Raw genomic sequence first — 27,145 nt, forward strand, 5'->3', positions numbered from 1 at the left:
GATTGAGGTGCTGGAGCCTGAGTTTAGCTTGACCAAAGCAGGCTGAGCTCAGAAAGAGCTAAACCCCAAAGACACAAAGATGAGACCTCCCCTTCAGAAAGACTGGGGCTGTAATCTTGCACAGAGTCACATCCTTATCCTGTACATGTATACTTGGAAATCTTACTCGTCTAGCCACTACATTATACTGATTCTCAATTGATGTCATTCTCCTGTTACTAGCTTTTCCTCAAAGTAGGTACAGGCAGCAGCTAACAGCAAGAGAGGGATGTTTGCCAGTTGCCTGAATATGTGACCACAAGGAAACTATGGCAGATAAAAGATTTAGAGTAGCGGCAGCTGGTGTGCCCTCTATAGGTTGTTGGGCTCCATCAGCCGCAGCCAGCATGGCTAGTGGCCAAGGATGATAGGAGTTGTAGCCCAGGAACATCTAGAAAGCACCTCACCTAATTTATGCTTGAGATCACTAGCTTTAAGGCCAGCAGCTAAACCAAGATGAAAGGGATGCCACTCATACCAATCAACAACTGAATTTAGCTGGTAACATACCTGCTGCAGAGAGGAGAATATAGGGGTGTGTGTAAATAAGAGACTGCTACAGAGAAAGGGTGGGTATTTATTGGGGTGCTGTGAGTTTGGGAATGATGGGGACCATACTGTAAGGCTACCAGATTTTTTTCAAAGAAACCAGGGACACTTTTTTTTTTTAAGAGAAAAAAAGTTTTTGTTTTTGTTTTAAATTGAGAAGTAATGTCTTCACTTCTGTGGTCTCCTCTGTCGCGTGGCCTTCCTCTGGGCCCCGGCCTGCTCTCTTGGAGTGCTAGCTGCCGTGGAGTAGGCTCAAGCTGGGCCTGGGCTCAGCCACGTGTCCTTGCCCTCCTGGTGCTCTCCTACCTCACCTTCTCAGCGGCGGTGGCTGCAGAGCAGCAAGGTCAGAGCTCCCCCTTTTCCCCCTCCTTCCTCTTTCTCTCTCTTCCTTCTCCTTCTCCTCTTCTCCTTCTCCCTGCATTGGCTCCAGGGTTTTCCTGGCCCCGGAGCGCCGCTGGGCAGTCAATTGAGTGCTCTCGCTCCTGGCTAGATTTGGGTCGTGAGGTGTGTGTGCCAGCGGTTCCCCCAGTTGATGCACCGGGTGTCCCCGGTTCCCCTTCGGCAGGGGCGGTGGCAGTGGTAGTCTCAGCAGCCCGGAGCCAGTTGGCTCTGGCTAGCTTCAGGAGCTGCTTGCTGCCGTGGCGCCCGCCATTTTGCCTCACTGAAAGTCCCCATATGATGTGTCTTGTGCCGTTGAACCCATCATGCAACATTCATTCCCAACTAATAAATCTACAACACTTAAAATATAAATCCGGGGACATTAAATGAAATCTGGGGACATTCCGGGGACGGATTTTGTCCGGGGACTGTCCCTGGGAAACGGGGATGTCTGGTAACCATACCATATTGTCAAAACAGCTGTTTCTTACCGTTCCAGCAGCAGAGCATAAACCTATCTATAGCACTCCAAGTGAGATCTTGTTTGCAAGCAAATAAAGCAATCAAAATTGAGTAAAAGAGACAGACATTCAAATGAAATACTGCTAGCCTCTGCAACAGGAGGAATTCAGCCCTGTCAAGCTGGATTTCAGCATCAAAATTTTTAAAAAGAGGTTTCAAAAATTAAAGCAACCATATCTTATTATGCAAGTCATAAAACGCAATTGCCAAATGGATTGCTTTGGGAGTTAGGCAGATTTCCAAGTCAAACTGGAGGTATGGTTTTTGCGACTGACCTACAGGCACACATTTTAGGTTAATCTGCAGGTTCATAGAATCGTAGGGTCATCTAGTCCAATCTCTTCCAATCCAAGGTTAGTCTGTCTGTCCTTTTGGTAAACCTCTATACACAGTGGATTATTCTGAAGCACTGGGCTGCTTTAGGCCTTCAGCACTTTCACATCCAGAACTCCACTTTCATTTCAACTTACAACATGGGGTCTAGATCTATTTTTCTTTACCACATATGTCCATCTTCCTCCTCTTCCTCCTCCACCTCTGTCTTTCTCCTTCTAAAACTATGTACAACAACAACAGCAACCACCACCATGCAAGTAATGGTGGGATCCTTGGATCTTACGGAGGTCCTAATTCAGGTTTTAGATCATGGATCTAGGCCAGAAGGCACACATGTTTACAAGGGCACACTTTTGGAAATGATTGGGAGTTCCAGATAAGGTGCTCTGGGTTTCTAAAAGAAGACTGAGATCTAAACATAATAATTACCAAGCAAGTATAAAAAAATGTAAGAATGAGTTTGCAAGTATATTTACTCAGCAATTCATCTCTATCAATTAGACACACAAGTATGCCTCAGAATGGAAGAATCATCCTTGAGCATTGGATTTTCTCAAGGGTTTGCTTTGCTAAGACTCCCCTGAAGAAAAACTCTTATCTTGCACAAGAAGTAGGTTGCAAAAAGACCAAGAATTTTTGTTTTATTTCACCTGACCTTTGTGGGAAAGACATTTGCTCTGAAAACACAGAAGCTCTTGGCAGGACATTTTGAACCAGAAGCCATCAGGTCAGTTATCAAGAAGGATCTCCAAGTTTCCCAATCAACAATATCCTCACTAACAAGGCCCAAACCCAGCCCCTGAGCTAATATGAAGTGGTGGCGGTGGGGGGGAAGCATTTAAAAACATAAGAACAGTCCAGACCAAAGTCCTTCCTCTTTTCTCACAGTGGCCAACCAGACAGCCTTTGGGAAGACCACAAGCAGGACTTCAGCACAATAGCCTGCTGTTGTTTCTATACTAGCAGAGACATGCTCCTTCTGATTCTGGAGGCAGCATACGGCCATTATAACCAGAATTCATTTGAAGATGGAAAGCCTTTCAGGCGAACTCTTTGACACCACCCTTCCAGGTGAGAGATGCCCAGTGCAGTGGTGAGAAGGGAGCAGAAAATCAGATAGGGCTCCTGGAGCCAAGCCCGCAATCAGCACAGAAGCACTTACCAAGTTGACGAAATCTTGGTAGCAGATCTTCCCATCAGAATTGTTGTCTGCCAAGGCCAAAAGAACTTCTAGTTTGTGTGGATCTAGCTCAGAGCCATGCCTTTGGAGGAGGTTTCGAAATTTCTCAGTGCTGATGTAGCCAGTGTTTTCAGGGTCAAACTGAAAGAGAGAACCAAAGAGAATGGGGTTCGGTATATTAGCGCTCAACACATTCCCCATCTCTGGCATATAGCTTCGATTATGGTCATATTGCAATGATAGGGAAATCCACAGCTATTAATGACACAGAAGGGACCAAGAACTGGATCTAGTTTCAGATGTCTTGACAGATCCCAATAATTCAGGTAAACGTAAATTCCTCTCCTACCGACCCAGACCCTGAGATCATCTTCTGAGGCCCTCCTTCATGTGCCTCCTCCTCAAGAGGTCAGGAGGGTGGCAACATGAGAACAGGCCTTCTCTGCAGTGGCTCCCCATCTGTGGAATGCTCTCCCCAGGGAAGTTCGCCTGGCACCATCATTATACGTTCCTTTTTAACCAGGCCTTTGGCTGACCTAATAAACATCCTATAACCTTTAAAATGTGGCTCTTTGGTGGGGGGGGGAGTGTTATTGGATTATTGTTTTCATTTTGATTTTATATACTGTGATTTTTTTGTGAACTGCCCTGAGACCTCTGGGTATAGGACAGTATATAAATTCAATAAATGAAGAAATGAAATGAAATGTCTCTTGCTGTGTAAGCCTGCAGAACTTCCTTTTGTGTTTTATCAACCTTGGATAACCTACCTACCTTTTCCCTATCTTGCATTCAAATTTGGATAAAATGGTGTTTCTTTACAGCTTATGGCTTTCTCGCTCATTTAATTAAAAATAGATGAATTTTAATGCACTTGGGGCGAAATCTTCACACACACACACATTAAATGCTTTTCTTGGGCAAGGTGTTGAAAACCGAACTGAGCCTCAGTTAGAGAAGGATGTCAAATGATGGCAGAATGTTTGGGTGTGGGCTGCAATCATCACACCAAACTCCCAGGGCTGGCAAAAGAGCCTTAGGGTGTGACATAAATGCTGCAGGGTCACTGAAAAGGGACCCCCTGCAGCCCTTGGTGCCCCAGGACAACTATGGAATGCTCCACGGTTTGTTTGGGCTGCGTCATCCCCCCCCGTGCCATTCCATTCCCCCCTTCCCTCTTACAAACCATGGCGGCGCCTCCTCCCTCCCTCCTTCAGGCTTCTCCCTGCCCTGCCTAGAGGAGGAAGGGGGCTTGGCTGAGCTGGCTGAGCGCCTTTTTAAGCAGCCCCTCTCCGGAGCCAGCTCTTTCGCACTGGTCCATCTTCCCTCCACCACCCTGGGGCTCCTGTGGGCCAGAGAGTGGAGTGGACGAGCTTGCTCTGCCTACCCACGAGAAGCAGCAGCTGCGGTTGTGGCAGCCCCTGGGAAGGTAAGCGCAGCAACTGGGGAGGAGGACTACTTGCCCCACTCGCCTCTTCTTCCAGTCCCACCCCCCATGGCACTTCTCCAGCCCACAACAAGGTCTGAAGGATAGTGGACTGGCCCACGGCTAAAAAATTTTGCCAACCCCTGTCCAACCCAACCAGAAGCACAGTATCACAAGAGCTCCCTTTAAGCCATTTTAATTCTACAGGAGTCAGCAGGAAGAACACCACCATGAGCTCAATGAGCTCTCCTCTCTCCTTCCAGGAATGCCTTTGCCTCCAGCAGAAGAGAAAGACGTCGTGGTGGAAAAAGCGCCCCATTCTGCTGACTGTAGTTGATGTATCTGCAGAGCAAGTTTGATCTCCATCAAATATATCAGAATGTATTGTACTGCTTGGCGGCACTCGAGGGTTCCTGTTCTTCAGTGGCTTTTCCAGACAGCAAGGAACTTTGAGACAGATGTCAGTCGTTAAAAAGAGAGAGAGAGAGAGAGCAAGAGAGAGGAACAGGCAGCACAAGAGAGAGATCTTTTATGTATATCTAAATCAGGCTGTTAAGGAGCAGGTTTGCAATGGCTCAGCAACAGAGCTGCTGCCTGTGACCTTAAAAAAACTATTTTCTGCTCCAATTGCTATCATTCTCTCAATCCCATCCTGCAACGTTGTGTCTAGGTCTTGCTGCAGTTGATGTTTATAAGTTTTTCCTTCTGGTTTTTGGCACGCAAACCGTGACCGGTTTTGACACAGTCTCCTAGGCTCTGAGACTACTTCCAGGTAGCATTTAACTCCTTCCTTCTGGATCACGTTCGGCTTTCCTGCATGTACATATGGAAGCTCTCTCACAGAAAAAGTGCAGTTAGGGATGCCAGCTATTCTCCATCTAAACTCACAGTCGCACTCAAGCAGGGATCTCTCCCATCAATTGCTGCCAAATTATTTCAGCTACAGATGCAGAGACTAAGGCCCCAGCTGCAATATACATCTAAAGCAGTTACCATACAAAACATATCCAACAGCCATGGTTTCTCTCAAAGGTTGCTGGGAACTGTGGTTTGTTAAAGGTGCTGTTTTCCCCGCACAGAGCTACCATTCCCCTGGGGGAAGAGGGACTGACCACTAAACCACTCTGAGAATTGTAACTCTTGAGAGGGGAATGGGGATGTAATGTAGTTTGTTAATGAAATGCACTGCTCTTTTGTAACTGATAAATATTTAAATAAAGTGTGTTTTAAAAGGGGGAGAATTCTAACATTTACTGGGTGCTGGGCACTATAAATAAAGTCCTTGCTAATGGTTTTATTCCTGCAAGAGGAGGTGCAATGAACAGAGAGATAAAATTTGCTGGGATTCAAACTATCATTTTGTGCTCGCAATTAAAAGTGAGAGCCAGAACTGGCATCGGACCCAAGACATTTTCTTTTGTAAACCCGAATCCCAATAGTATCGAAGTGCAATTTACAGTAAATCCAATGCAGTCTAGTCTTGGCTGGATCTCAGCTGTGGGGAGATTTGCCTTTGATCTTCCAAACTTGGCCTGCTGGCCTCCGCTTGCCAATAATGATGATATCAAGCTTGTCGGTTGGATTGAAAGGCAGAAGAAAAGAGGTAGGGATTTATGAGCGAATTTTCAGCCCGGGAGGGCATTTTTCCATGGAAACATGTTGTACATGGAAAAAGGCAGCTTGGTAAGAGCGACAAGAATCTCTCTTCTTTAAAAGCAACTCTTTTTTAAAAAAACTATATCGCGGTTTTCTGACAGCGAACAAAAGCTGCACCTTTGGCTGCGATTGATTGGATGAAGCAGAAGAAAAAGCTGGTTTGATGAGCAGCGTGGATGGCAAAAGTAGCAGCTTGCCAGGAGCTTAAAGCTGGCACAGGTTTTCCCCTCAAGCAGAGAACCTGAAAAGAAGTCTGCGGCACAGCAATAACCAAAGTTGGCATAAGACTGATCACTTGGCAGAGAAAACGTGTACTTCTGCAGTTTCAATTAGAGCACGTCCAGATCGCAATCAGAGGGGGTCTCCTCTGCCTGAAAAAGGGACCCCAAATAACAAGCTGGTGGAGAAGAGCCACAGAATCAGAACTAAGCAGCCACAGAGACCTTCTTCTTCTTCTTCTTCCCAGCCATGGGCCAGACAGGCGTTTCCATGAAAACCACACGAAGGCTGCAGGCTTCCTTTGGTTTTCTCCACTTCCCCATCCAATGAACTAGTACTCAGAGGCATGCTGCTGTCACAGCTAACAGCAGTCTATCCTTCATCAAATTGTCTCAGCCTGCTTCAAAGCCATTAAACGTCACCATTAAACATAACCAGTTGGAAGTTCATATTGTGATATCAATTTCATAATTATTGACCTGGTAATATACAGTGGTACCTCGAGTTAAATACTTAATTCATTCCCGAGGTCCGTTCTTAACCTGAAACTGTTCTTAACCTGAAGCACCACTTTAGCTAATGGGGTCTCCTGCTGCCGGAGAACAATTTCTGTTCTCATCCAGAAGCAAAGTTCTTAACCTGAGGTACTATTTCTGGGTTAGCGGAGTCTGTAACCTGAAGTGTATGTAACCTGAAGCGTATGTAACCTGAGGTACCACTGTATCCATGAATCATTATGTGTGTTAGGGCTAGGCAATATATTGTCCAAAACCAGATTGAAGTCCATATCGTGATCAGTTTCATATTTTTTGACCTGGCAATATATTGCGAATCACAAGTGTTATGCAAAAATCATGCTGCAGGAAAAACCGTGAAGCCAGCCAAAGCATAATGGACTTATAGAACATTCTGCCTCAAGATGTGACTAGGGCTGGGTGATATCTGGTTTTCAACATTGCAGTACATCACCAGCTAAATATCGCAACATACTGATATATCACAATGTGTGAAATAAGGCTGGAATTATGTATTGTGATATATCAGTATGTTGCGATATTTAGCTGGTGATGTACTGCAATGTTGAAAACCAGGTATCACCCAGCCCTAGTCACATCTTGAGGCAGAATGTTCTATAAGTCCATTATGCTGTGTGTGTAGCTTCAAGTTCTGTAATGATGAGAAAAGCAAAGGGGGAAAAACCCTCTCTACTTGATGCCTAATTTTATAAATGCCCCATTATGTTCTCTTTTCAAAATCAGATTTCAATTTTAAAAACAAACAAACATTTTAGCCTTTCCTCTCAGGGCTGGTGCTCCAGCCTTTTCCATCATTTTGATTGCCCTTTTCTGTGCTTTCATGAGCTCTGTGATGCCCTTCACGAGATGGAACGGACAGGAGCACAGGCAATATTTCAAATGTGACTCCATTGCAGATTTAAGAGGAATTAATTCACTTGTTTACTTCTTTCTCAGCATTTCTATGCCACTTTTCAGGCCCTAAGCCCTCCCAAGACAGCTTACATACAAAATTAAAAATGTGTAGAATAGATAAAAATCAATCAATTAAAAACAAAACAAAAACACTATATAAGCAACAGCCTGGAAGATGCTCAATAGTTCAGCAGCACAGCAAGTCTAGTAAGACAATGGAAGACACTGGGATACTGTATTTTAATTTCAATCCCTTTGCTAATAATCCTAGACAAAGAAAAATTGCTGTTTTCACTGCTGCTGCACTGAGTTGACGATTTCCTTGACTTGACCACCATGACCCCAAGATATCTTTGCTGATTAATCACTGTCAGTTTAGACTCATCAAGATATATATTTTTTTGCCCCAAATTACATTATTTTATGCCTATTTACTCTGAACCTGGATAGCACCCAAGTATTCTAGCTTCTCTCGTCTCTTTCCCCTGCATAACCACTAATAATGGGCTCCTCAAAGCCAAAGGGAAGGTGAAGTCTGCACTGTGCCCTTTTAGAGAGTATAAAACCTTGCACTTTATATTTAAAGGGCACAGTTAAAAATGATTCTCAGAGCATAGCCAGTTGTGCTAAAAAGAAAAAGAAAAAGCAGCGAACACCCACAAATATAGCAGTGCATTTGGAACCAAATATGTCAAGAAATAGGAAAGAATTATTACAAGACTGAATTATCACTTCAGCTAAAGCAATCTACTTGATAAAGGCTACTAGATGTTCCCCGATGACATATTGTTTACTTGACAGTCTCTCCCCCCCCCCTTCCTATTTCTATCTTGCTTTTGGCAGGTATACGAGCTAACATTCTGTACAGAATATGAATTGTGGCAACTGCCCATGTTATAGTCAGGATTCCAGGCAGGCCTGTTGAATAGCAGAAGATCAACTAGTGCAGTGGCACCAAGATCGCCCTATATTCGCTCCCCCCACTGTGTATTTGTACTCATGGCTTGGAGCTGGCTCACATACAGGATATTCTTCACTCCAAGGGACGCGGATGGCACTGTGGTCTAAACCACTGAGCCTCTTGGGCTTGCCGATCAGGTTGGCGGTTCAAATCCCCACGATGGAGTGAGCTCCCATTGATCTGTCCCAGCTCCTGCCAACCTAGCAGTTTGAAAGCATGCCAGTGCAAATAGATAAATAGGTACCACTGAGGCAGGAAGGTAAACAGCATTTCCATGCACTCTGGTTTCCGTCACGGTATCCCGTTGCGCCAGAAGCAGTTTAGTCATGCTGGCCACATGACCCGGAAAGCTGTCTGTGGACAAACGCCAGCTCCCTCGGCCTGAAAGCGAGATGAGCTTTGCAACCCCATAGTCGCCTTTGACTGGACTTAACCGTCCAGGGGTCCTTTACTTTTACCTATTCATCACTCCATAGCTGCAATGTCAAATACACGCATGTACCACCATAGATAAGACCTTCAATAGTCCTCCCTTCACCTCAGGCACAATGCTCCACATATCAGAGGCATCAGGCAGCACATTCAACTCTCTGGTGTAGGGAAATCAAATTATGTACCATTCAAGGGTCGGCAATAAAACTGGAGATGCCAGATTCGTGGGGCTCGAGGTAGAGGCAACAGTCAAAGAGGCTAGTAACTCAAATGTCCTAGGCAGGATTCACCTACTGAGTCCCAGCAGTGGAAGCCCTGGGCAAGGGCTTCCACTCGCGCAGTAGGGCTTGTTCCTCTCTCCTCCCCATATGCACCTCATGGATGGTGGTGGTAATGCAGGAGAAACTCAGAACATCACCGTGGCGGGGAGAAGAAGGGGGACAGTTCCACCTGGCAAATTGAAATGCTAGCACTGATGGAAGAGCACAATGGAGAATTCCTCCAAGGTTTTCCAAAGGGTGACTTGAGTTTGCTTTGAGAGTAACCATTTCAAAACGCAAGCACTGTTAAACAAGTACAATACATCCACTGACTAAGCTGCTATTTACCAGGCTCACGAAAACAGCACACAAATTGTTAATTATAGGTTACCAAAATTTACAAAATCAGCTACCACCCCCTTCAGCTCAGGCTGGGTTTCTCGGAAGGATCTGTGGTGCTACAGCTGCACATGCATTAAGGCAACTGTTCCATGAAAAGTATGGACAAGCATGCAGAGCATTGGGGGCTTAGGTGGGCTCACCCAGCACATCCACATGCAACCCAACTGAAGGAACGTATTAAAAAGGGACGATGTCAGCTGCACCATCTACATAATCTAAGCTACAACATCACAGTACAGATTCACGTGGCCTCAAAAATAACATACCAGGCAGTGGCTGATTCATTATGGCAGGAGGTCCCTTAATTGAATCTGCAAGCTCCACCCCTTGATCTGTCCTAAAGTAAGTCAAATCACAGCCCATAGCATTCCTAAAACAGGGGCCATCCCAAAAGGTAAAGGGGTCAGAAGCCCAGCTGCCCTCACTGTAATTGGAGAACCAACAGCTAACTCTATAAGCATTCTTGTTTGCCTAATTGTCAGGGATGGTGCCATTGTGAGTCCAGGTACACCCAAAAGCCAATGCAGTGGGTCGTAACAGGTACATACAACTCTGGGTTGAGAAGCAGCATAAGGCAGCTCCACTAATCCCATGCTACATTGTGGGATAATGTACATACATATGACAAAGGAGCAGTATTTTGCTTTGTAAACACTACCCAAGTACTGAGAGTACGAAGTCTCTTTTGAGTTTTTAGGTGGCTTCTTTAAATAGGCAGACTACCTAGATCAGGCATGGCCAAACTCGGCCCTCCAGATGTTTTGGGACTACAATTCCCACCATCCCTGACCACTGGTCCTGTTAGCCAGGGATGATGGGGGTTGTAGTCCCAAGACATCTGGAGGGCCAAGTCTGGTAAGCAAGGCATACACATCTCCACGTCAAGAAAAAGAAACTGCTACAACCCTTTGGGGAATGGTTGCCAGGTATACATTTCAGGAAAATGCACTGGTTCTTCTGAAAGTATTCTTCTCTTTTAGCAACTGTACAACTCAATGTATTTCACATATCCTCCCCCACCCCATCCACCTTTGCTAAGAGGCAGGGCGGATGGGGCGGGGGCAGGAGGGAAAAGGGGAAGAAAGGAAGAGAACAAAACTGACCTTGAAGAGAAGCTTTGAGTATTTATCCATTATTGAGTCATGAATGGGAGGACAGGCAACACCTCCAGTTTCATTAAGAGGTGAAGACAGGACTAACTCCAGATCCGGATCCCTTGAGTTCTTAGCCTCAGACGAATGCTATCACCAAGCCAAACTAATGGTTCCCTATTTTAACTTCAGTCGCACTACTCCTGCCTCTAACTTCACACTTCACTGTGCAAAATGCAACCAAACTGCTGGAGGGTGTGGTGTGGACGGCTGGAAGCCCTCTCCAACAATAGGGCACTAACGGTAATTTCATGCAAGATTTCCTCTGCATTTCAATGACAAGTGCCCTTAATTCCCTTGATCCCCCCTCCAGGCTCTTAAGCAGAAATGTAAATATGCTAACGGGCATAATCACAGCCCAATTTGAGAATAGATTCTCCCACTTCCCAAGCGCCCTACAAGGTTTTTAAAATTATTCTATGGGAATAAAAGGACACCCCAGTGACGTAGTAGAGAAAAACATGACCTAGGAAATTGGCTTTAAAAGGAGAGGAAAGTTGTGGTGGTGTTTTGTTTTGTTTTGTTGGTTAACGAATCCTGAACCTCAGATTATTTTGCTGCTTTAATTAAAGGCACATTTGCCACGGATGAGTTCACAAACAGGGTGGGTCAAAGATGCACTGCTGCTAAACAATGGCCTGATATCTGGGGAAATCGCTACCACACAACACGGTTCAACCCATTTCTCCTTTCCTGTTTTAAACAGGATCTCATTTGAATGGGGAGGACAGACAATTCCTGGACCAATCTGAGCAATAAAAACAACAACGAAGAGATCTCCGCCCAGCTGAAAACAAGGAAGAGGACCAGATCCTTTCCATGATTCAGCTACCACAAACCTTTCTTGGAAGAGGAAATGGTATAAAATTTCATTCATTTAAAAGACTTCTACAGTTTTATGAAAAAAATTCAAAGAGGTGTAGAAAGCATCAGTATTAACCATAAACAATGATAGCAATAACATCTACGATATCATCTTGATAGCTCAGTTGATAAGAGCATGAGACTCTTAATTTCAGGGTAGGGAGTTTGAGCCCCACACTGGGCAAAAGGATTCCTGATTGCATGGGGTGGTACTAGATTATCCTTGTGGTCCCTTCCCAATCTACAGTTCTATGATTCTATGACTGTCTCGTTGACTATTCTCTATAACGTTGCCCTGTTCACAGTTGTAAAGAATATTCTTTGGTTATGAATGGTCTGTGTCACCATGAAGAAAAAGAGGTTGGAATAGGTCAATATATATGTGGGCTTGTCCCTGGATCAAGTGGCTTTCCCCCCTTTAAGTTCTCAAGTTCTCAACCTGGATCAAGGTTCTCATCTGAACTAGCCAGGTGTTTTAACTGAGAATCAATCACAGTCAGTCCATCATTTGAAAAACAAGACATTAGAGCCATCTTACCCAAAAATGACTCCGCTTTGGTGACTGTAGCTGTTTAAGGAGCCATTTGGCACCTAGCTTATATATCTGAGTTTCTAACACTGATTTCTAGCCCCTCATTCTCTCTCTCTTTCTCTCTCTCTCTCGCGCACACAGTAGCATTCAGTAAACCTCTCTCTCTGCAGTCAGCCCATAGTGATTAAGTACCATCCAGGTTGTACGTTTCGCATGCTTTAGATTGCTTTGACCCAAGATGAACCCGAGGGCTGGAAGCATCGCCCTGCTAGCAGGAAGTCAGATAACATTCAAGTGCTGAGGTAATGCCCCTAGTAAATCACAAGCGCAGAATTTGCTGGACAGCTCCGGAGCTGCAGAAAGAGGAGCGCAGAGCTCTCAAAGGACTTCTGGCCTGGTCTATGAGAAATCTCTCTCTGCAGTGCCTCTTGAGTACCGAGAAGAATGAGCAAAAGGATATACGGTATTGATCAGGTAGCTGTGAAGCAGGTGGGATATTCTGTTTTCACTCTGCCCTTTCCTTGAATATGACTGGCTTGGGAAGGATTATAGTCTCATCTGTGCAAGGTAGAGGCAAAGGTTGGAAGGATAAAACTGCTGCGGCAGCTGGTACCCTCTGATCCCAAAAAGCTGCCTCCATGAAGGCCAGACTATTTGTTCACCCAGTGTGGTCTACTCTGATCGGTGCTGGTGGTGGCTCACCAGAGTCTATGGCAGAGGTTTTTTCATATCGCTTGCTAGCCAGAGATCCAAAGAATTGAAGCCAAGGCATTCTGATTGCCCAAAGGAACATAGGAAGCTGCCTTATATTGAGTCAGACCAGGGGTAGGCAACCTAAGGCCCATGGGCTGGATCCGGCCCAATCGCCTTCTCAATCCGGCCCATGGATGGTCCGGGAATCAGTGTATTTTTACATGAGTAGAATGTGTCCTTTTATTTAAAATGCATCTCTGGGTTATTTGTGGGGCATAGGAATTTGTTCATATTTTTTTTCAAAATATAGTCCGGCCCACCACATGGTCTGAGGGACGGTGGACCGGCCCACGGCTGAAAAAGGCTGCTGACGCCTGAGTCAGACCATTGGGCCATCTAGCTCAATATTTTCTGCTGGAAGGAGCTCTCCAGGATTTCAGGAAGGCACATTTGCTCGTCATACCAGAAGCTGTTGAGGAATGGACCTGGAACTTTCAGCATGCAAACCTGATACCCTACCACTGATGATGTACAGTCCTTCCAGTGGGCTCAACTACTGAGATATGGTTCCTCCCTAATTAGTTTTTGATGGATGACTTAGAATCATGGAATCATGATTGGAAGGGACCACAAGGGTTATGTAGTGCGACCCGCCTGCAATGCAGGAAACTTTTGCCCAACCTGAGGCTTGAACCCACAAACCTGAGTTTTAAGAGTCTCATGCTCTACTGACTGAGCTATTACGCCTTCTGTCTGGTTTTCCTAGATCTTGGGCCAGGAAGAGAGGAACTGTGGCTCTTCAAACCTATTGGACTCTCAACTCCCATCAGTTCTAGGTGACACAGCCAGCGATCAGGGATGATGGAAGCTGGAGCCCAACAACATTTGGAGGGCCACAGACTCCCCACTCTGTTGTCTTAGGCAATCCACCCAAACTACAAGGTCCATCCTTTTTTCTTTTTTTAAAAAATGCTGCTGAGATATCTAGGGCCATCATGTTCCTCCAGCTGACACAGATCAAACACCAATGGAACTAAAGCAATTCCATTCCCAGGTCAGAAGCTACACCGGAAGGAATGGCAAAAAAAATTTTTTACATTATCCAGGACTACAGGTTTAATGACCTTCCCTCCAAAAGGATCAAATGTGAGAGGCTGACCCTGCTCAGAATATGATGTTTCCCCTCCCAGGAGGAATCTAGCAACCACTTCCTTCCCAGACCACTCCCTGCACAGGCCCAAGAACCTCTGTAAGATAGGAAGAGGCAATAAGACGCAGAGCAAAAGTTTAAATCACAATTATACTAAAAGGGGGGAAAGAGGCAAGGGATAGAACATGACAAGACGCCAAAAAGTATGATTTAAAAGCAGAGAACAAAACCATGCAGTGCTAAAACCAATTTAATACAGGGGCAGCCAGTAAAATCCACTGAGCTAAACAAGAACAGAACTAGCGCGTGATTTATAAAGGCCTAGGGAAATAAATAGGTATAGGCCATGTGCCCAGATGATATTAAGGCTGGCCACCAGGTGGGTCTCTCCAGAGAGCCTGTTCCACAACTGGAAGAGATGCCACTGAGGACATATAAGGACCCAAGCGTGAAGAAGAAGGCTGCAGTGATGCCTATTTGGATTAGAACAGGTGCCACACTCTGTGTGTCTGTGTGTGTGCGCACGTGCACACAGGCATGTGTGCATTAAAATTAAAGCAAATTCTACCCAGGGATCACTGGCAATAAATTTCCTCTTCAAAGAGTGGGTGGTTAATAGAGCTGAAGGGCAGCAAGGAGACGTCTTCGGTTTGGCTGTTTGTTTTAAGACTAAAGGACATATTTGCAGGCCTAGCCCTCCTTACTCCGCTCCTTCCTCATCGATTATTTATGTGAGTCCATTAAAACTAATGGAAATAGGAATAGGATAAGACGTGGAACGGATTTCAGCTCCCAAGTTAGAAACGGAGGCTTTGCTTTCACTGAGGCTCAGTACGCAACAGGGTACATGCTCAGCGCTTGCCTCTCTAACCTTTGACCTCTGTGTCTCGCAGCACGAAAAGGATGCCAGCAGAGCTACAGCCGGAAACTACTAATTATCTGCTCCGAGCAGATAAAAAATGGGATCCAGGTAGGAAATTTTACAGTGTTCAAAGCACATCGTATGCACCAGGCTTCCCCAACCTGGTGCCCTCCAAGTGTAAAGGTAAAAGTAAAGGTACCCCTGCCCTTACGGGCCAGTCTTGACAGACTCTAGGGTTGTGCGCCCATCTCACTCAAAGAGGCCGGGGGCCAGCACTGTCCGAAGACACTTCCTGGTCACGTGGCCAGCGTGACATTGCTGCTCTGGCGAGCCAGAGCCGCACACGGAAACGCCGTTTACCTTCCCGCTAGTAAGCGGTCCCTATTTATCTACTTGCACCCAGGGGTGCTTTCGAACTGCTAGGTTGGCAGGCGCTGGGACCGAACAACGGGAGCGCACCCCGCCGCGGGGATTCAAACTGCCAACCTTTCGATCGGCAAGCCCTAGGTGCTGAGGCTTTTACCCACAACGCCACCTGTGTCCCTGAAGACTGCCATACCTTTCCCCAATAAACCTTACAACAGCACTGGAAGGTAGGCCAGCGTTATGCAATCAGGAATTGTGGCTGGGGGGTGGGACACATTCAGTGATGGCTAAGAGCCACCTAGTAAGTTTACAGGTGAGGTGACATTTGAATGTGGTCCTTTCCAAATCACACTTTTTACCAGAAAAGTGGGGTAGGAGTTGCCTTTCATGTTGTGTTGTTGGATGAGTGTTTTAGGGATTTTGCCTTGTGCATTGTTTCAAATCTTCTGGTTTTTTTAAATGATTTTATTTTATCTGCTTTAAACTTTTTCTGTATAACGAGGCTAGCAAAGGGAGAAGAAGAGGAGAGAGAAAATGTGAGAAAAAAGGGAACTTTTGTACTGAGATGGATTCATTTTAGAACACTGAAGAGAGCCTTCTCCCAGAATACTTGTGCTAGCTGAATGCAATATGGAACAAAGTATGCCTCCCTTTCCACCTGCCCACCATAATATATCCTATGGAAAAATGTTAATAATGACTCTCATTCTCTGCTAGGAACAAACTGCAGAAGCAGAGTTAAAGCAAACTGAACCTAGATATTCAAGCTCAGTTGAATGGTATCCATTGGCATGCCTTGGCTGTTGAGCTCCCATGCAGCTGGCACTCTGAGCTGTCCCAGGAGATTAGTCCTCTCTGGATGCAGACCTAGACTAGACAGACCAATGGCCTGACTCTGTAATAAAGCAGCTTTAAACGGGCTTCCAACTCCACTGATCCCTGTCTATCACCTTGGCAGATCTCCCAGCCTATGACTCCCATGAGGAAAAATACCTGACATTTCCAGGGATGCTGCCCTTTCTCTTTAATGCTATAGCTGTCGAACCCAGAGAATGGGCAGTGGTTTCTCCCTTAGGAAAGAGCAAAATTAAGAGTAAGTTGTTTCTCAGTTCAGGCTATTTCCTCTTCAGCAATGTAAACACTGCTGAGCACAATCAAAGCAATTTGGAATAGGGAACACATTTCCTGGGGGCAGGTGGGATTTTCAGCTACTTTGAAGTCTTTAGGTGACTTTCAGCCAGCTTTGCGATGGGCTCAGCCTGAGGCTGTGGATGTGAGCAATATGTGGTGGCTCCAACTGCTTCAGATTTCCTGCTCTAGTAGTCACAAAGGGGTGCAGCCGGACTGCCCTGGCTGGCCAGTTTGGAAGGTAAGGGAAGTCCCCAGTGGATGGAGCTGGAAGAGCAACAATGACATGTCATTCCCTGAAATATGAGACGGGGCAAAGCTGGCAGGTGGAGGCAATGTGGCAAAGGAAGGTGGGCTGACTGCTTGCATCCTTAGAGGGAAGTGAACCTAGCAGAGGGCAATATTAGCTTAGTGGAGAAGCTACTGAAGAAGAGAGGTAATCCTGGCAAGGCTCAAGAGGAAACGAGAAAAGGGATTGGTGTTACCTCCCGCCTCCCAGCAGGCATTGGCCCTTTGCCATCACACACTTTTTAACAGCCTTCCCACTAGGGATATGGATGGATTCTGATGAAAACAGAAAAGGATGCAGAAATGACTGTGTTTGTGTGTACATCTGCAATTGTCAGAAAGGGAAATCAGCCAAGTGAATGCAATTGTTCACATCATGGCTGTGCTTTTTTTATGCCTGCGAACAATACCTAATTTTGTTATTGTTCTAAATTGGTATTTACTGTGCACTGAAATGAATGCCAGGTATGTACATTATATGAAAAATTACATAAACTTTGCAAATTATGTAACTTATGTTAAATAGTGGGCAGTGAAGCCAATTATGTTTGGCAGAAACTGAACTGCAGAGGAATGGGAACGTTGGTAATTGTGACAAAAACAAGGTGGGATGGAAATCACTGCCTTGTTGTACCCCTGCTCCCCACCAAGAGAAAAATTCTCTCTCCCCCCTTTAGATCTGGGAGTGTGGAGTCTTTGCACAGATCTTCTCTAAGAATGCTTATTCTGCTAGTTTTTTTGGGGGAAGCAGAAAAACCATTTTGCTTTCTATTACAGTTTTTTAAAAATATCACGTGAACCATTCTGGCTGCCTCAAAGGCCGTTTAAATGGGAAACCCCTCCTGTCAACCCTGAAGATTGCCCCATATAAAAGGCTGCATCAACATATTCCCCTTATGGTCTAAAGGAGCAGCTGCAGAAAATTAATTCACCATTCCCCCACCCCGCAACAATAAGCTTTTGTTTTTTAAATCCAAATCTGAAGAGGCAGAAAATTCTATTTATTTATTTTAAATCCTGCCTGCAATACTCACTTTCCCCTGCTTTTGTAACCTCTTCATATTGATATGGAAAACAACCCTAGTGGAGGTTTTATGGGGGCCAACTAGCTTTTCTGAGTCCAGCCTTTAAATGAGGGTTTGTGTGTGCCTGGAATAGATGGCTTCTCATCTTCGGGGTTCGTGTTCTTCTTCATCTTCCCTCCCTCCCTCCCAATGTCACTGGAGTGTTCATTCTGTGCACAGATTGGAGTGGACAGTTTCTCTGTCCAAGGAAGAGGTCCTTTGATCAAATACACAACATGTAAATCACACTGACAGCTGCATATGCTTACACCCAGCCACTTCTTAAGACTCTTCACAATAAAGGATAATGTATGGAACAAACCACTCTCACTTGGCCAAGTCAGAGTGAAAATATACATACATATTTTAGGAGCTGTAAGGCTGGTCTGAAAAGGCTCTCAGCTCTCATCCCCCTTTTCTGTCCCAGGGAGACTTCTGCAACACCAGTTCAGCAAGTTTTTCAACATCATTAAATGGAGTAAATTGAAAGGTAGCTGCGAAGTTACGCATCGGATGGTGAACACAGCGTCAACCAAGACATTTCTCCCCCGGTCGCTATAGCCGTTTCACCATTGTTTCTGCAAAATGTTTTAATAAAAGTTGGTGGCCAACATTTATGCACACAAAGGGGAGCATTAAACTAAACAACTGAACTTGTCCAAGGGTTGTCACTAGTGCAATGGGACTTCCTCTCCTTCTCCCCACAAGCCTGGGCTATCTCCAGATATTTTCTGGAGTGTTGGGGCAATCTCTGGAACAGATTTTGGGTTTGCATGGAGTGGGGAAGAGAAATCCTTGCACCGATGGAACATTCACCTTAGTGCCTTGCTAAACAATAATTTATTTGCTTTTGTTTTTAATGGACAGCCTCTCTGAAGCATAAGAGGAGGTGCAAGAACTATGGTTGCACTGCAGAATTTGTGTGCTGCACATACACAGCCCAACAGGACAATGACAATAATCCACCAACAGCATACAAATCAATATGGCTAACCTGATCCAAAACACCCACCCACCTCACTCACACACGAAAACAAAGATCACCACAGCCAATCACAAGCAAACAATCACACCCTAGGCCAACCCCAACCTCTCTCACCACCAAAGGAACACAAGTGAACAACACAAACAACGCTGACCCCAAACTCTACATACATTAAACATAATAGAAACACCGCCACCCGACCCCACCCCCTTCCATCTTCCCTCTCTCCATCCCCCCTTTCTTTTTTCTTTTCTTCTCCCCCTAATGCCTCAACAAATGAAATGGATTTGTAAAAATGTTACATGGAAAAACAACAACGAGGCATTACACTTACTTCTGTAAAACAAGAAAACCCTTAATAAAAATTAATTTTTAAAAAAAAGAATTTGTGTGCTGAAGCCCTTTGCTCCTGTGCTTTAAAAAACATACAAACGAACAGAACATGGAGAAACCAGAAACGATCTGCCTTCAGTCTCTACAGGCTTTTCACTTGCTGATTGCAAAGGCTCAGGCTTGCTATGGCAGACCAGGCAACCCCCCAAGCCAATTGGTTGGCAACTTCATGCTGGGGGAGAGGTGGCGATGCTACTTTTCGGATGGGGCTGAGGGATAATGGCTTGCTTGTAGCATGCCGCCTTCCATTTAAAGAGCACCACTTTGCATATACACAGCAAAATCCTATTCACGTTTACTTAGAAGGAAGTCCCACTGGGGTCTTTCTCAACAAGGTTTCCTCCCTAGGAACTGTATTTAGGATAAAAGGTAAAGGTACCCCTGCCCGTACGGGCCAGTCTTGACAGACTCTAGGGTTGTGCGCCCATCTCACTCAAAGAGGCCAAGGGCCAGCGCTGTCCGAAGACACTTCCGGGTCACGTGGCCAGCGTGACATCGCTGCTCTGGCAAGCCAGAGCCGCACACGGAAACGCCGTTTACCTTCCCGCTAGTAAGTGGTCCCTATTTATCTACTTGCACCCAGGGGTGCTTTCGAACTGCTAGGTTGGCAGGCGCTGGGACCGAACAACGGGAGCGCACCCCGCCGCGGGGATTCGAACCGCCGACCTTTCGATCGGCAAGCCCTAGGCACTGAGGCTTTAACCCACAGCGCCACCCGCGTCCCCGTATTTAGGATAGCAGGCTAAAAAAAATTTTTCCTTTACATTAATTCAGTAATCCCTACAAAAGGAGCGCTGTAGTAAGTTCAGTATTAATCATCTTTACATTGTAAAGAGGGGGGCCAATGGGACCAAAGTTCTGTGAGGACTAAACTATACAATTCCCAGAATTCTTTGGGGGAAGCCATGGCTGTCAAAAGTGGTGGATGAAACCTAAATTACAAGTGAATGACCTGCTATTGACCGCTGATAAGGGGGGGGGGAATCCACCCATCTTCGCTCCTAGGTTTCTGGGAGGCAGCACTAACACTTAGATGATTTGAGAGAGGCTATTCTGGAAAACACTATGGGCATAAAAGAACGGCTGTTTTCCGAGAGGTCCTTCTGGAAATGTTCACTCATTTGTCCTATAGTGATCCCATAGCTTCTCTACCTGAAATTTGGCATGATCAGAAATCAGCACTGGGTAGAGGCTGTCATCACGTTCCCCATACGGTTTTTGCCAAGGGTTGGGTTTCAAAATCCATGGAAGCAGCTTGAACCTCAAGAGCCTCTGAAAGCAGCCTGAATCTCATGTGACGGCTTTACACATCTCCTCCACTGAGACTAGGGGTTCGTCCACACTGGAGTTTAATGTGGGTTTGAAGCTGTTTGCGCCTCTTACTTTTTTTATTTTTATTTTTAAATGCAGCATCCACACAATTACAGCATGTGCAGATAAACCAATAAGGGAGGGGGGTAATCTAATATAAAATCGCATTGTGCTAGACTGTGGATACACTGCAGTGCATTGTGTGGATGGAGTTTTGTTGTGTTTTAAGTATGCAGCGACGTTTCATTGGATTCCACCTATCACAATAGCCTCTTCTTCCATTTTGTTTGCATCCGCCCAAAGGACTGAACGCAACCTACCTTTCTCCACCCCACCTCCGGTTGTCACCGAAGGCAAATTTGCAGTATTTTTAAAACAGTTACCTTGTGCAGAATTTCTTTTCCACAAAACAGCTGTGTTAAAAATAAAACTTGCCTCTGCAGGTAACAGGAGGCGAGGAAAGGAAGTGGCAACTTTTCATGACAGTGATCTCAAATCCTTGCCTGGCTCAGAGCACAAATTTTTTCCTGCTCCTTTTTGAAAATCTTGGGGGTTTTTTGGGGTTTTTTTAAGGTGCATGTGTACAGGTAGATGAATTACTGTGTGCATGCCCACAATGGATCTCAGTTTTACTGGCCTGAAGTGACACACATATGAGAGAGAGAGAGAGAGAGATGGATAGATGACAGATAGCTCTTTTGTGAAAATCTGGTAGATTGAAACACTTATATTTAAAAATTAAAATTATTGGGAGGGGTTAAAAATGTGCTGCAAAGGTATACAATACTTGCCCCAAGGCCCACAACAGAACTTGGGTTTGTGGAATTTATGGGGAGTGGGGAAATACTAATTGAGGGGAGGGAACAACAACACACCGTGTACATACATCCCCATCAAGCTCCATCCACTAGTGTGAACACAGGAAGCATCGGGATGGATTTCAGAGGCATAAAACTGAAAGCATTCATGTGTGAATGAAGGTGCAGAAACAGACACATGGAAGCAGTGATCCTGAACACATTAACACCCTACCAAGCGGGGGCAAGTGTATGTGGCTGACTTAATTCCTAAGTCTTCTAAGCAGGTGTGGATATTGGTTAGGAGAGATTTCATTGCTCAAAAATTCCAGGCACAGGTCTGTGTTTTAAAGCTCCCTTGTCCAAGCACTTTTCTTTTCTTTTCTTTCTTTTTTGCCCTAGAACTTTCCCCACAAAAACCCACTCTCTACCGCTAAATCAGAGCAAATAGCAATCTATGGAATAGATGAACTGCCATTTGTTCCAATTCAGCGTTAAAGAGCTCAGAGTTAAGGCTCAGAGATCAGGAGACGCCCAAGGTCACAGTGTGATGTTTTTGAACCCAGGTCTCCCTTGCCAAAGCTGAACACCCTGGCCCGCCATGTTACTCGCTCACATACACAACTTATTTTCTCAGACTTGAGTACTAGCCATGAAGTTTCCAATAAAATGCAGAGATACGCCAATACTTCACTGGGATAACAGGGACATCAAAAAGCAGGAGCGAAATTTGCTGCCATACACCAAAGGGATTTCACAATGGACAATATAATAGAGCCCCCCCCCCCTGCTCCTATTCAGCAGCAGGAATTCTCTACAGTCTATCTTGTAAACCATTTACTGTTTGAAAACTACCTTTAAAATTCACAGATGATTAAATAAAATTGTGACATAAAAGTAGACCATTTCCTTTCCTGTTGTAATGGAACACATAGATTTTCGCTGAGTAGTCATCGCTTTTGGTGACAAATCTCACATTTCTACCGGTTGTCAGGCTGATGATACCTTCAGTTAATCTTTTTATTTTCTTTTTTAAATATCAGCTTCACGTTTCAGTAGGAAATTAAGACTACCATACCTTTGCCTCTGAAGGTGATAATTTCTCACTCACTCACTCTGTCTGTCTGTCTCTCTCCCTCTCTCTCTCTCTCTCTCACACACACACACACACCCTTTGCATTTATATAGCAAACTGCAAGTTCCTAGCAAAAAAGGTGTAGAAGAAATCAAGTTCTATACTGTCATACCGGGACAAACAGATGAAAATATTTTAAGTTGTTTAACGCATGATGCTAAATTTAGCCCCATATTCCAGGCATAAACTAGGACCCTTGGAAGGGAGGCAGAGGGGGCTGCACAATAACCTATCTCAAAACCCCATGCCTTATCAGCTGTCAGATGTTTAAGGGGATTGCCAAAAGACAAAGGGGGTGGTGAGCCCGGGAAGAAGAGAAGCCCTTTGGTTGGTTCGCCAGCCAGACGGACGGTGGGATATGAATGGAGTAAAGGAAAGCAGAAATGTGAATGAGCCAGAGGACGAGATGAATGGTGCTGAAGGCTGCGGAGTCTTAACAAGGGGCAAGACAGCAAAGGGAAAGCTGAATGGGGAGAGGAGTGAAAGATGCTCCTTGAATGGAAGGCTAAAGGCGAGAGAGGCTAAATGAAGCAGACGGGAAGCAGAATGGTACAAAGTACAACCGCAGGGACAGAGTGGCATCCCACATCACTCGACATGGTTTTCAAAAGAGCGGTGAGCAACACAGCGTGAACCTTAATCCAGGAGCAAGAAAAGCTGTCTGCGACAGACTGTGTTCGGGTCTTAGAGAGACCCCCCCTCTTAATCCCTTCATGTCGGGCACCTTCTCTGCTCTCCGCCACCGAGTTCTCATGAACTCTTGAGCAAACACAGCCTCCAGTGAACTTGGGGCAAAATCCTCATTCACCAAGAGGACAACAAAAAGGCTCAGTGGCAACACAACACACACACAAGAAGAAGCAAAGGCCCAGGAGAAGTTCCCGGCCTGCTCTTCAGCAGCCATGCCTACATAGATGTAAACATGACTAAATACAGCACTTGCTTATTATTATGTTTACTTTCATATCCCACCTTTCCTTCAAGGAGCTCAAGATGGTGTACCTGGTCCCCCCCCCCCAATTTTTATTATTACAGCAACCCTGTGAGGTAGGTTAGGGCTCATCCAGACATCCTTTCGTGCTGCACTTCCAGGCACAGGTCTGTGATTTAAAGCTCCCTTGTCCAAGCACTTTTCTTTTCTTTCTTTCTTTTTTGCCCCAGAACTTTCCCCACAAAAACCCGTTCTCTACCGCTAAATCAGAGCAAATAGCAATCTATGGAAAAGCCGAATTGCCATTTGTTCCAATTCAGCATTAAAGAGCAGGTTTTCCTGTGAACTTAGGAAGCGCAGGCCAAAAGGTACGTGTAGATGTGCCCCTTAGGCTGGGAGACTGTGACTGGCCCAAGGTGAGCTAGCTTTATGGCTTGGTAGCGATTTGAATGCTGGTCTCCCAGGTCTTAGTCCAGCACTCTAACTATTACAACACACTGGATCTCAAAGTTTACAAGGCTTGCCACCGCATAAACATGGGATTAGTGCACTACTCAACATTCATGGCAGTCACTGGGCAGGGGCGGGGGGGAAGCAAAGAAAAAAGCAGAGGAAATGGGACTCCAGAAATATTTGATGTGGAAAAATACAATTTAGCATTAATAAAATGCTTGAGTGCTTCTCCTATAGGTACATCTGTACCTCTAGAATTATATCCCTGAGGGAGGCATCCCTGATAGCTTTTCTTTTTTTATACAAGATGTGAGATGGCACACAGCAGGGACTTAATGGTGGTTGCACCAATTTACTTCCTATGTATAGATCATGGGATTGCCTCCTGCTTCTTACATAACTTTTGCTGCTTGTTTAATACAGTTCTTTGCTCATTCCCACCCTGAGGCTTCAGCTGGGTTTGTCACTGATTTGGATGTAGGGCTCCATTTATACCACAATCCAATATATGTCAGAAGTAAGTTCTATTGAGGACTTAACTCTCGCTTAACAGCATATAGGACTGAAGCCTGGGGGTTGAAGTAGGCAGTCAATGTGTTTGGTGTTTCCTGTTTGCACTGAGCTTCTAGCTAATCTATATCTAGCAATTGCACATATTGTGCTAAATTTTTTAAGGTTTTATTTACAGGCAATTTTATTATTTGTTCCAACTATTCTAGTCAGAATATCCCTCAAATCAAACCAAACTCTCTAGAATCAAATGGAAACAACTCATGGTCAGTACAGTGGTGCCCCGCAAGACGAATGCCTCGCAAGATGGAAAACCCGCAAGACGAAAGGGTTTTCCGTTTTCAGAGGCGCTTCGCAAGACGAATTTCCCTATGGGCTTGCTTCGCAAGACGAAAATGACAAAATTTTTTGAGCTTTCTTTTCGCTCCCCAACCCCTTTTTCTGAAGCGCTAAGCTGCTAATAGCCTTTTAGCAGCTAAACCGCTAATCCCTTAAGCCTTAAAAAGCCGTTAATAGCCCTTAAACTGCCAATAGCGCTAATAGCGCTAATCCGCTAATGGGCTTGCTTTGCAAGACGAAAAAACCGCAAGACGAAAAGACTCGCGGAACGGATTCTTTTCGTCTTGCGAGGCACCACTGTACAGTGGTACTTCGGGTTGCATACGCTTCAGGTTACATACACTTCAGGTTACAAACTCCGCTAACCCAAAAATAGTGCTTCAGGTTAAGAACTTTGCTTCAGGATAAGAACAGAAATCGTGCTCCAGCGGCGCAGCGGCAGCAGGAGGCCCCATTAGCTAAAGTGGTGCTTCAGGTTAAGAACAGTTTCAGGTTAAGCCACTTCCGAACTCGAGAGGAGGGGGGGTTGCGGGCCACCCCCTCCCACACACGCGGGGGCTCGTTTTAGCCCCCTCGAGAAGAGGGAATCCCTGGGCGTGTCTGCGACCCGACCTGCCAATCAGCAGGCAGGGGAGGCATGGCCTAGCCCATTTAAGGCCGGCGCGCCTGGGGACCGCCCTCTTTGCCCCGTTTCAGCTGCCCGGTTTTCCCATCCCACCCACCCTTTAGGCTTAGCTAGCTTTGACCTTGCTATGGACTCCGGTTGGTCGCCGCAAGGGGCCTGGTAGGAATTTTTCCAACTTGGCGCACTTCCAGCCTTTTGGTTTTTTCGCCTACCTCGTAGCAAACGTCACAACCTCTTTGGTATTGGCGGTTAGGCATTGGCAGGGGTTAATTGTTATGCAAATGAAGGGGGGAAGGAAGCGCCATCACCTTCCACCAATCAAAAGGGTAGCCCAGTAGAGGACTCCGGGGTTGGGCGTTGCCCTGTCCGAAACCTAGGGAGGTGAGACCCACAGGCACGCCCCCGAGCGGTGACACCCGTGGGATCCTAGTTGGCGTACTTCAACAGGACTCCCACGGCTGGTGGATAACCCTTCCCGGTCCCCATGCCGGGTAGTCAATAGGAGCCAATGCCTAAGGCCAATACCTTCCAATACCTGTAATCAATAAAGTTGTGGTCTTTTTATGCCCATTAACCTTAAATATGTGTCCAGTGTCTTCATTTCACTTGGGGGGAGGGGACTCGCCAGGCAAAGAACAGACCTCCGGAACGAATTAAGTACTTAACCCAAGGTACCACTGTATCTGCACTTTGCTGCCCCTTACAAAATGCTCACATGAACTGGTTCTATCTCAGGAAGAAGAAAACAGAATCTTGTTTTAATAGACAGCAGCAACAAAATGTAAAAATGTTTGCAACTCAAACTGTTGATCCATGGGGCTGATACTGACCCTCTGGAGGTTTTTTTGGACGCTTTCTACAGGTATCTACAGGATGCAGGAAATACAATGCCAAGCAATGGTTATTTTAATTGAGGGCAGGACAGAATAGCAGGAAGAAGAAGAAACGGAAGGGCATGGGGACTAGGGAGGAACTCCAGAAGGCACACACTGCAGAAACTGACAAGGCACAATAGGGTAGCTTCAGAGGCAAGGCAAGCCAACTAGGAAATCATAATTGCAAATGTAACGGATTCTTGGTTTTCCATCTGCCAGTCTGGGCATAAAGATATCATCTTACACAGGAAGCACAGAGCAACCAGAGAGACAGAAAATAGAAGAGGAATTATTATTGTCAGCTCTGAAAATGAAGAAAGGTTCTGGCTGTGCACCTCCTTATGGTAATTTGCAAAATGAATAATGAGATAAATCAGGTCGCGGGAACGCATACTTTAAAAAAGGGGGGGGGGATCTGAACGAGAAGCAAGCAAGATATTTTGCAACACCTGCCTCTTTAACAAGTGGTCTTTAGAAACCAACATTATAAAGGTGTTGAAGAAATTCTGATGGGGGGGGGCATTACAACATTTGAAATGAAGGTAATACACACTGCCGTCAAAATACACCCACATCCACCCACACTGGTAGGACCATTAAATTCAGAGTCCAAGATGACCTTAACTGCATCATCACCATCATCATCATCATTTTATCTATGCCCTGCCTTTTCCCCTCACATGATTCAAGGAAGCTTGCAGATAAAAAATAAGAGCCGCTAAAAACATTGAAAAAACAATAATTAAAAAACAATTCAACATAGATAGATAGTTTTAATTCTATCTATAGAAATCAGTTGAAACGATACACATAATTACAATAAAAAAAGCACAGTACCAGCTTTTTCATTATAAAAGCAGCTCCCTGTTGGACAAATAAAGTATTCACCTGTTGGAAGGT

At 45.3% G+C, this 27,145-nt stretch overlaps 1 protein-coding gene across 7 annotated transcripts in view; it reads right to left on the reverse strand.

Moving 5' to 3' along the window:
- Positions 1-27,145, reverse strand: part of RHBDL3 (rhomboid like 3) — a 143,735-nt gene that overhangs the window by 66,799 nt on the left and 49,791 nt on the right. For 5 of the 7 annotated variants that reach the window (XM_083427770.1, XM_083427764.1, XM_083427769.1 and 2 more), the window contains one exon: positions 2,990-3,148. Coding sequence is in view for 4 of the 7 variants with exons in the window: in XM_083427764.1 (XP_083283890.1) it covers positions 2,990-3,148 (159 nt within the window). In the remaining 3 variants the exon portion in view is untranslated. Of the gene's footprint in view, positions 1-2,989; positions 3,211-10,896; positions 10,920-27,145 lie in introns of those variants that run through there. The other 2 variants (XM_083427768.1, XM_083427767.1) reach the window with 2 other exon arrangements.

Source organism: Podarcis tiliguerta (assembly GCF_965153285.1).
Source record: "Podarcis tiliguerta genome assembly, chromosome: 2".
Taxonomy (NCBI): Eukaryota; Metazoa; Chordata; class Lepidosauria; order Squamata; family Lacertidae; genus Podarcis; species Podarcis tiliguerta.